Source organism: Rhagoletis pomonella, unplaced genomic scaffold (genome assembly GCF_013731165.1).
Source record: "Rhagoletis pomonella isolate Grant_MI unplaced genomic scaffold, Rhpom_1.0 Rhpom_scaffold_00001, whole genome shotgun sequence".
In the NCBI taxonomy this organism is placed as follows: Eukaryota; Metazoa; Arthropoda; class Insecta; order Diptera; family Tephritidae; genus Rhagoletis; species Rhagoletis pomonella.
This window is the reverse complement of record NW_023458555.1, coordinates 49,081,325-49,093,093: the sequence shown is the minus strand read 5'-3', so window position 1 is coordinate 49,093,093 and position 11,769 is coordinate 49,081,325. Positions and strand designations below refer to the sequence as shown.

General features: G+C 34.1%; 1 protein-coding gene across 13 annotated transcripts in view; it reads left to right on the top strand.

The window, feature by feature from the left end:
* The window catches only part of LOC118745751 (TLD domain-containing protein 2), a 321,509-nt gene that overhangs the window by 253,606 nt on the left and 56,134 nt on the right, over positions 1–11,769 (top strand). Inside the window, exon 1 of one of the 13 annotated variants that reach the window (XM_036479467.1) lies at positions 2,997–3,970. The exons of the other annotated variants lie outside the window; for them this stretch is intronic. Within the exon in view, the coding sequence (XP_036335360.1) occupies positions 3,659–3,970 (312 nt within the window). The 5' untranslated portion in view covers positions 2,997–3,658. Of the gene's footprint in view, positions 1–2,996; positions 3,971–11,769 lie in introns of those variants that run through there. 13 annotated transcript variants of the gene reach the window in all.

The window sequence follows — 11,769 nt, the reverse complement described above, 5'->3', positions numbered from 1 at the left end:
TTACAAACTTTCAATTTTCTACTGTAACCACTTCAGACCAAGCGGTCTCTCTTCTTTCTTATTGAAGACTGTTGACAGACTGATTGAGCTGCACATAAGAAACAGGATTTCTCGAGAGCGTTTCAGCATATCTCAGCATGCCTACATGAAGGGTAGATCCATGGAATCTGCCCTGCACACAATTATCAAAGTCATAGAGGAGTCTCTTAAGAACAAAGATTTTGTAGTAGTTGCCTTTCTTGATATCGAAGTGGCTTTAAATAATGTCTAATGTCAACAAACTTGGAGTCGAGAGCTACTTGGTAAGGTTCATTTCACGTATGCTGCACCGCAGAACTGTCACAGCGGAATGAGGCAATGCCTCTGAGCCTCCCCCACAGGGAGGCGCCCTTTTTCTGGATAGTCGTGATAAACGACGTCCTGGAGGAGTTGGAAAGGAGGATGCTAGGTTATTGCTTACGCGGATGATGTGGCGCTCATCGTCAGTGGAAGGTTCTTAAACACTCTGTACGATCTTATGCAAGGGTACCAAATTGGTCCATTAGCTGCGGACGGAGCTCGTTCTATTTACCAGGAGGTATAAAGTGTCTCATGCCCAGCTGCCCTCAAAAGGGGTGTTTCACTTATTCTCTCTGAGAGGGTCAAGTACTTGGGCGTGATCCTGGATGGGAAGTTATCATCGATGCTAAATATTGAGGAACAAGTAAAAAAGACATCTACTGCTGCAAAAAAGCCATGGGCATTGAAGCACTGTCTCTATCAAACCATTACTAAGCCAATAATGATATATGGGGTCATTGTCTGGTGGAACTCACTGGAAATACCACCAGCTGGGCGCTCCGGACCACCCCAACTCTAGTGCTAAATGCTAGTCTCAATGTCGCACCTGTTGAAATGCCATAAAAGTAGCGGCGGTTCGCTCATCCATTAGGCTCAAAAGCTTTGGGTTCTCTTTCAACCCAGCGCACAGGCACTCGACAATTATCGAAAGCTTCGACCTCCTGCCGGAAGAAATGGACTGAGCCACCCGAGGCTGGCCCTAAAAAGATCCGTCTCCATGCACATCCCTCCAAGGGGCGAATAGGAGAAGGGTAGTCTCTGGAGAAGAGGTCCAATAAACATCTTCACGGACGAATCGAAGCTGGAAGGGAGACTGGGAGGAGGTGTCTTCAGTCCGAAACTCTCAGTAGATGTTCAGACTGGTGGCCGCTATAAAATAGGCAGCCGATTGGCTACACACCAATGTATTGTCGACAATCATAGGCAGGCGACAATCAGGGCGCTGGGATCGTTAATAGTATGTTGAAAACTGGTCGGCGAAAGCCTGATCTCTCTCACCTGCATCGGAATACTTCCAGATCAAGCGATTTGTGTCCCAGGGCACAGTGATATCGCTAAAAATTGCAGGGCTGATGAGGGTACTCTCGAGGCCATCACCTCCGACTGGGAGGGAATAGGAGTTCCGTTGGAAACCTGAGGCTTACAGTCGGCTCAGCGAGCGCTGGACAAAAACCCCGCCATGCAAAGATGCAAGGTCCTTCTGGCCTTTTATATTGACCAAAATATTGATGATTTTTATAAAAAAGCTAGTGTTGCCATCACAACTAAAGCTTGCAGTTTTTTAAGAAAATTTAAGTTTTAAATTTGCTTAGGTTGCTTAGCCAATTGTTTGGTTAATATATGGACAATACATTTCTGGAGTACAATATAAACATTTTATGAGTATCCTCTAAATGTATACTAAGAAACGTAAAGCTTGGTGCCAACGGCTCTCTCGGAAGGTGTCCCGAACCCTATCTCGGATTTTTTTTTTTTTTTGATCACTCTCATGTACTGACTTGGCGATTTTGATTTATTTATTTTGGATAAATGATTGCCTTTGGCCTCGCTTTTGCAAGCGCCGGCGATCGCAGAGAAACTTTTCAACAGAGTCCTTGCCGCTGTAGCAGAATCGGTTTAAAGGTATTTCGACCCACGGGTCAGTTTCCTGTGCACATAGCTGTGAGCTTAGGGGTATTTTCCGTCTCAGAGAAATTGAAAATGACGCTGAATCGCCCGAAAATGGGTATTTACTATATACAGCCAGTTGTCAGTCTGGACTAAAATCCGTAATTATAAATTTAACATTTTCGACAATTTAAACGCTGGCTTTCAAGATATAAAGTAGAAAAGATAGTGAAAATCATCATAAATAAAAACTAATTTCGATTGTGTATCACGGTGAAATTGATAAAAGAAGCATATGTATGAACTTATGTTTGTATGTGTTTATTTTTACACACATATAAAGTTTCTATTTCGTTTCCACAATCCACAACGTTGGACTACGCCACCATAGACTATAGACAGACAACTTGTCGCAAAGTACCAACAATTGAGCTCAGTATCATCCAGCTGCCACAGCTTGTAAGCATAAAAAGGTAAGCGTTGCGTCGCGGCAGGCGTCAACAGACGCAGCGGTTGTGCATTCTGGAAACCGCAATGAAAAGCGGTGACTTTAGAAAGCTAGCCGAAGAGCGTTGATAACAAAGCCAGCTGTAAAAAAATAAACTCCCCGTGCATATTGAGGTGGGTGTGTCTGTAAAGCAAGTGCATTGCCATAAAACAGAAACTCAATTGTGGTAAAAGCTTTTATGCTGCGGCAAAGCACTGAAACGTCGCAGCGCGCCGATTGCAGCAGCATTGTCCGACGCTTTGGTGCTGCAGCAGCCGCCTCACTGCTTGGCTGCCTGCATGGCTAGCTGGTTAACTTGTTGGCTCACAAGCAACGTATTTGGCTCAAAAGCTGGCTAACAAACTAACTGCATAGTTGGCTCATCCGTTAGTCTATGCGCTGCACTTATGCACTCATCGTATGTACCATGCATGTCCGATCTGCTTGCCTATTCACTTGTCGTCCATTGGAATTGAATAGCTGTCGAATGCGCGCTGAGACAACAGTGACGCCGGCTACCGTTGCCCGATTTGTAGATACGCCGACGAAGCGGTGAAGTTTTCGAAAACAATTTCATTCAGTCACAATTTGTGCTTCTTATAAATCACACGTTCAATTTGCGATCGGCGGCAATTCGCGACGACGACAACAATCGGAGCAACCAACCTACAAAGCGATTTAAGAAGTCATTGAAGGAAAAGAAAAAAAAAGCAATTGAAAAGTAAAAAATTAAATTAGAAACTTTCATGATATTTTCAGCTTTGCTCAAATACAAAACTGAGTCTCAAAAGTGCCACAGCTGTTTGAGCAACTTTCAGAAATCAAAGCGAAGAAAAAGCACATTTACAGGCTTACCATTCAAAGCGTGTTTGCGCAACGAAGGCAGTCCACTCGCTTGCATACAAAAGAGTTAAAGGCAGCATTTGTGAGTTTTTCTACAAAAAAAAACAACCAATTAAAATGTGACTGTTTATGCGTGAAGTGCAAAAAAGACTAGCAGCTAAAAGTTATATTTCAGTTAAAAAGTGAAATCAAAGCAAATAACTTAAATTCAAATTTTTAACTACTAAGCGTGTGTTGAAAAAACGCCCACTTTTTCAACAAAAACAAACAACAGCAACAATAACAGTCAAACTGAGTGTGTGGTGTTCTTTTCACAAATCCGGCAAGTAAATTCGCTCCTTCGATTTGCAATCGATTTCTATATGAAATTGCTATAATCAAATGAAAAAATCACTCGTTTTATTGCCAAATCAGCAGAAGTCAAATAAAAAAAAAAACTTAAATCAAACCTCAAACGTGTCTTTTGTGTTTTACCACAACAACAGCGATAATAAAAATCTCTTTATAATTGAATTCACTGCTCTACAACAACAAATCAAAATCATAAAATCATCCAAGATGAGTTGCAATCAAATTGAGTCTCTGCCAAAAATAACCAAATTCGATATGCCACCGGCGAGCAAGCCATCTTCACACAAATTAAACGCGAAGACGATAAAGCTGTCGAAAATCGCGAAATATATAAAAAAGAAGGTAATTATTAATCGCTGTTGAGCAATGTACGTATGTATGTATGTAGCTACATAAAGCGATCAGCCAAGAGAATTATTATGCAATAGTTGCACTGTAATTTACTCACGTATTGTATTTTTGGCAAAATAAGTCGGGTAGAGGATATTCAAACTAAATAAGAAAATCTTATTTGAAAAAACAATTTTTTTGATAAAAAATACAACCATTTAAAAATTTTTTTAATGACCATCAATTTAAAAAAAATAAATTTTACGCTTTGCTTAAAATATAAATTTCAATCTATTTGAATTTTGTTTTGGAAAAACAAAATCATATAAATATTTTGTTTTAGTTTCATTACATTTTTTTCGGAAGGTACTTCTCATACAGAATTTTTACACAGCCAAGTGAATGAAAATAGAAAATTAAAAAATTGATTAAAGTTATATTTTAATTTCGAGAAATATTCTTTTAATACGGTTTAATGTTTGTTTTTAATTTTCATGACTTCGTGAAAAAATTAAGTACATTTTGAATTGCCCTTAAAAATATAAATCTTAGTTTTATCAGCATTTTTCTCTAAAATTATAAATTTCTAAATATTTTTTTAAGTTTCTTTAACAATTTTTTATTTTTTTTTCTTCGGAATATATTTCTCATACAAAATTTAAATTTTTAACAACTTTAATTTCATCTAATTTTAAACTTAAAATTTATTATTACTTTTTTTTTTAATTTGAAGAAAAAATTGTTTAAAAGAAATACTGCCGTTTAATGTTTGTTTTTAATTTTCATCACTCTGTGAAAAAGAAAAATTGTACGATTTGAATTTCTCTTCAAAATACAGATATGTAAATTAAAGTTTTTATCAACATTTTTTCCAAAACTATAAATTTATTAATACTTTTTTAAGTTTCTTTAAGGATTTTTTTAAATCTTCGGAAATTACTTCTCACGCAAAATTTCTACGCAGCCAAGTGATTGGAAGTAAAACAAATGTAATAATTTTATGGAAAAGCTTTTTAAAAAAAATTTCAAATTACACCAAATTTTGGGCAAAATATGGCCAAAATATCCAGGTGTAAAGTCATGAAAAGCTGGTATTTTTCTACTCAAAAAATATTTTCCTCACAAATTTCTTACCTTTTCTCACAAGCACAATTCAAAAATTGATCATCATAAACGAATAATTAACAAATTTTGAGCAATATGTGTTTTCATAAAAATTTGATAGTGTTGAATTCAATTAAAGCTATTAAAATTTCAACTGACGAAAATCTGAAAATTTTCTAATATGTATGTAGATTGGAAAATATGTAGACTCAGAATTACGATAAAATTCACAGAAACTAACAAATTTACTTAGCAAATACAATTTTTAAAACCTACATACATGTTAGTACTAAAAAATCGGAACAAATTAATTAAAAAAATTTAACGAAAATTTATTAAAAAACGCTAAGTTTTAGACGGGATAGGTACATACAAATCAGATTAAAAGTTCGTATTAGGGAAAATTTCCTGTTAGAAACCCATTACTAGTTTTACTGAAAAAAATGGCTAGAAATTTCAAGTTTAGTTTTCGAGCGGGAGTAATAATTAAAAAAGGCGAATAAAATAGAAATTTTCGAAAAATTCTTTCTAAACTACGACAGATGTTTCACAAAATATATTATTAGTAATGTGTGTTTTCAGGAAAATTTCCTGGTAATGAATTAAATGAAGGTTTCGACAAAGTAAAAATTTCCGAAACCCCTCATACGCTTTATTTCCTATTAGAATGCGGACACATATAATTACTTCATAATTTTACTGACAAAACCTTCACAAATCCCTTCTAACTCAATTTATTCTGAGCAAAGTGGTGAAATTAAATTAAAGAAATCTTAAAAAAATATATTTTACTTTCAAAATATTTTCCACTGAAAAAAATTTATAAGACCTCGAAAATCGCAATAATTCTAATGAAGTGTTTCGAGCTTTTAGTCGTTTCTAAAATCCTCTAGTGAAATAAAATGGAAAAACGAAACGTTATCAACAAAAGGTGGTGAAAGAAAAATAAAACGAAATTCTGCTCAGTCATTTTAAAATTTTTATGAAAAAACGAACGAATAAGAATTCACGCTTTAAGGTATGTTTCATGTTCATGTTCAAGTTCATGTTTGCCTTAAAAACTCCTTATACAAGCGGTAGCAATTTTAAGTCCAGCTCAATTACGTCTCAATATTTAAACACTAAGGCTAACGTTCGAGAATTTCCTTCGATGTCCAATATGAATATCGAATATAAAACTAACCTATAACCAATTTTAGTTTTCCAATGCTTCTAGTATTTTTATAAGGAATGCGATCATATTAAAATTTTCCTTCGAGAATTGGCTGTATTTCTAATTCACAAGGAACGTAGAATGCATTGCATATCGAAGTAACCATTTTGCTATATAATGACCGAGATCTTGAATCGAAGACCGACACATTTCACACTAATTCTCGAAGGTGAGACTTGATAACAAGATGCGTTTTCCAATAATTTTCGAATTGCTAACCAAGCCAAATGTCTAGTGGGATCTTACGAGAATTTTCTAACGCGAAATTGTATTTATTCTTTTGTTGACATATTGCCTTTTTTTATATGTTTGTAAGTATATTTGTTTGATCAAAAACATCCATTAGAATTTGGGTAAGTTTTTGTGTTCATCTTTTATGGTTTATTTCATTCGCCAGCATGTATCTACATACTGAGGTATATATTAAGTATGGTATACCAGATATATACCAGTTTATTTTAAATAATTTTTAGTTCTTCTATTTTTTCTCATTCTATGCAAATAGATCGCTGGTTTTCACGTTTCGTTTTTTTTTTTAATCTTCTTTCCCCTACATCATTTCTATTGAATATTTTACTTGTTTCTCTAAATTTGTCTGCCTCTGTCTTCATACCAAACAGAGGCCATATGCTTTGTATACCTTTTGCTCGTCATATCTGACGATGAGTCTATGTTCTGTAATGTTGACGTGTAGCCGAAAAAATTCACAATGTCTTACGATTAGATAAATTATTTAAAAATTTGGCGACTTTATTGAAGTTTTAGACGCAGATATCAAAAGAAAATCTTGCTTACCAAATTTGAATAATTTACTCGAATATTGGCAAAGTGAAAGTTGTGTGCAAATTTGTTGACGATGTACATTTTTGGCACTTGGTTTTGTAAACCATTGAATAATAAATATTTGACAATATGGAACAAATAAAAAATAAATAAATAAAAAGAAAGCTCACTACATATTTAAAGCAACGCATTTGTGTTTTAATTTTATCACGAAAAAAATAAAACAACTCATCATATATACTTATTCTTCGATATTAGAAAACTACAAAACAACAATAAAATAGATTGTAATTTATTACTTTTTCCTGAACTTTTTGAATATAAAGATCTGCAGTACGATAAATGTGTTTGATTTTGAATGAAACGTAATATTTCAAAAAATGGCGCACAACAAAAATGTATGTATATACGACATATTTACTTTGAATGCAATTATATTTTTTACGTTATATTGATATTTATTACGAATGACATACTGGCATATTTATTTACTTACATGCATACATATAATGAATGTGATATAAATGTTAAGAAAAAGGCAAGCGGAGGTTAACCAGCTAAGATACTATACATACATATACATTAGACTGCATCACTCCCCATACAAAAAAAACGGTATTGGTTTTTCGTTGGAATTATAAAATTGGAATTATAAAATTATATGGTTTCTTAAAGATTTTTTCGAAAAATTGCTCTCAAATGGTAAAACGGTTTAAGCTTGAAAAATTGCACTCAAATGGCAAAACGGTTTGAGCTTAAAAAAACTGCATAAAATTATAAAAAAAAATTTCAACTGAATCATAATAATGAGATTTTTGATGCTGTTTTTGAACTTTTTTCAAAGATTGATTTAAGAAAACTTGAACGTGCATTATTCCAATTTGAATTAAGAAATAAAAAAGGAATGTGAATGAGTTTCTTTGCAGAGTGCAAAAGAGTTGCAAAAGTGGTGAGAAAATCCTTTCTACTGATATCTCATAAGCCTAGATCGGTATAGTTTTGGCCCAGTGATCAAGTTATTCTTAAACGAATCTTTGAAAAGTTAAAAAATAAGTATCAAAAATCCTATTATTATGATTGATTTTTTCAATATTTTTATGCCAATTTCATAAGCTCAACTGTTTTGACATCTTAGGGGATTTTTACAAAAAATCCTTTAAGAAATTATTCTTATTAAAAAGAAACTCCATTTTTGGAGGTATTTTCAAATCGGCGAAGCTCGCGTAAATCTTATTATTTTTCCGAAATATTTGGGTAGAGGTCTTCAAATGTAATACATTTTCTAATCCCGGTGGAAAAACTGCAACTGTTTTGGTGATTCAATGCATATACATGTACATAGTATATGCACATTAGACCGTATCAATACAAAAAATTCGCCGTATAATTTGAGTCTAAAGTATGTATTTTATCAAGACAATTGAAAAAATGTTTCTTCGGCGTTTCCATACAGTCGGATGCTAAATTGTCCTAAAATACAACGTTCTAGTACTTAATTCCGTTCCTACCGCACTAACATACCACCCGATTGGAGCTCTTCAAAAATTACTAAACTTTTTTAAGGAAGTATTTGGATCCAGTCGAAATATTTAAAAGCAAATTTATTGCCGAATATTGGTGTAACCGAAAAAGCCAACCTCTAGCTTCGGCAAAAAAAAATATTTTTTTTCGCAATTTTCTTGCAAAAATGCTTCAGAAAAAGGGATGTACGGCGAACTTTTTCGTTTGCTTGTAAGTTGGTACGGTCTAATGTACATACAGACATACCTATGTATGCACTAGTAAATAAACGTATGCATGTGTGTAGTTACATACGTATGTATGAGTATGCGCATATAAACGCTTGCGTATACTTGTTGTAGGTACATATGTAAGCGAACTGGCATGCAACTGCAGTCTGTGCCATTTCTTATTTTTATCTCATGTTGCCTTGGTTTATAAATATGCTCTCGTAGATACTAGAAATGCCATCGCGCACCGGATGTAAAATAACAGTGGTCCTCCACTGCTCTCAATACATACATACATATGTATCTATACTGCTTTGCGCAACTATAAATACAGCCTATTGCATTTTACTCTCCAACAAGAAGACATTTGAGCGCTTTTTTATTATTTAGCTTTTAAGTTGTTTTTAGCTATCTGAGCATTCCAAAAATGGCCCCCACAGTAGCTGCGAATAAACACGAACATATGTAGCTTTTAATATTGAGAAGTGGACACTTTTTCACTAATCGGAAAGTGAAAGGAATTGATTTTATCAAGCAGCGCAAAAAAATTTTCTATCAGAAAAGAGTTCAAATTTCTTGTGTGTCATCGCTTATTTTGGAAAGGACCTCTTTTTGTCTCTTGTTAAGCTCTCCGCCAGAATCTCTTAGCGATTACAGCGCCAATCGATAGGAAGGAGCCCTGAAAAATATTGTATGTAGAGCTAATTATGCAATCAGAAAAAATATATGTAAATAAAATAGGACGAATCAATAACCAAAAATATATATCAACTTTAGAGACATCTATAACGATAAAAATATCGAGGATAACTTCGTCAATTAATAGAATAAAAATAAATAAATAAATAACTATAATGATGTCTATAACAATTACAATAACAATAGCTATACAAATCTCGACGGTATTAGTATAAAAGTAATCGATAAAACTACCGATAACGATACTAATTATAAAAACCGTACCGGTAATACTAAAAATATCGAAAAAATCAAACAGAAATTTAAAGAAAAATTTACGTAGGTGCTTACATGCTTTTTAAGATTCTTTTGCATTTTTTAAACGGCTGGTAAATCGATGGAATATTTGTGGGTTGTTCGAGGGTTAAAGATTTAAATTTTGTTGTAAAGCATCAGTTGCTGGAGTAAATATGTTCAATGCACTTCTCTGATCACAGTAAAACAATAAAAAACGATGCAACTAACCGACCGATACATTTTCTAAAAAAAAATAATTGCTAAGTTTGCCATTGAAACTAAAGATTTAGCGGAAATTCACGAACAGATCTGAAAAAATCTGAAAAGTTGCAGAAGTTTCACAGACAAATTTCGAAATCATTAAAATCCAAAATAAACAGAAATACCTCGAAATATGCACGAATAATTACAAAAATTTACAAATCATTTAACTTTATAAGATCGGCTAAAATTAAAAAAAAATTCTGCTAAAATTTTGTATTTTGCCATTAAAAAAATTTATTTTATTTATCGGTGTTACCCTGCCGGCAAAAGTATCGGTACTTGACATATCACCTACCGGCCACAAAGAGAACATAATGGTCTTGGTTCCGATTCTTATGCATAAAAACTACCGGCAACTTTAACACGGGGTTGTCATAGCAAGAGACCGATTGTCACCACAGAGAGAGACTTTTAGGGCAGATCTCTGGTAACGTGAGAGAACAAATTGAACTTCTGCGCGTGATTAATAAGACATCGTTGGCTTCGTAACTGTATGCCTTTTTTGGGCCGAGCTAACGATTGTTGAATTCCAGAAAATAAATAAATTACCGCCCTCCTGCCTCACGAGGTCTAGTAGTGACACCATTTCCTTATATATTTGACACTCCGTAAATATCCACCATTTGACGGAACAGGAGCTTTTTTCACCGCACTTAAAATAAGTGTAGTACTTTAAAGTTATTGAGAATTCATATTCTAACAAAGTTGATGAGAAGGGATAGGATAGGGTAAAATAAGATAGCATAGGATACGCAAGGATAAAAAGTTAGCACGTCAAAGCAATGAGATAATCTTCTAAGGTTGCATTCCTTTCTCTCCCTCTCTCTTAGCACTTCCCCTTGGAAACAACCGCTTTCGTATCGATATAGTTAGTTCTCCCAAGTCAGGTCCATATGACTTCCAGCATATCTTCTCTACATTTCTATTTCTTAGAAAGAAAAGTGTAAGTTTACACCGCATACGCTTGGAATATCGATCATCACTTTCGGTTGTTGGAAAGTTTGTAAAAAAATGTTATTTTGAACGAAAATTCAGGTTTTTTGTTGTAACTATGCTCGCGAGCGTGCCAAAAAGAGCTAATGTTTTTTTTTAGAAAATTAGCATTTTCTAAACAATTGCACAACTGCATTAAAAATAGGCAAGTAACTTGACGTACAAGAAAAAAAAAACACCGAAGGAAATGCACTAAAAACTTAAACAATAACGGCTTTAAAAAAAAAAAAAAAAACAAGTAACAAAAATCTTTTATCGACAGCGCCAGCCACAACGCATTATGTCAGCAAAAGTGCAATAAACAAAAAAAAACAACCACTGACGACATTCAAACGCCAATACAAATAAACGCAAGCCTCATTTGGACGTATGTACTCGTAAGACACTTAAGGCAATCAGCCAAGAAATTTCAAGGGAAAAGGTGCGGTAGCTTTCTGGAAGCTTCGCAAAGGCGCATAAATGCTGTAGATTTTTTTATAAACATTTCAGTTTTCTTATTACAATTATTCAAGTTTTGCTATTTGCTACTTACATCTCGCAGAGCATTTTTCTGCTGCTACCCATTGGCTCGAAGCAGACATCATATAAATTAGTAGACATGTACATAAGGCCGTACCAGAAAACAAGTTCGCCGACACCCTTCGACTTTTTTTTTTTTGGGGCCGAGCTTACATACGTATTTCGTCATATTTTTGGCATTTACAATCCGATCTTATAGCCCAATTCCGTATCGGTTACAAACATTTTTT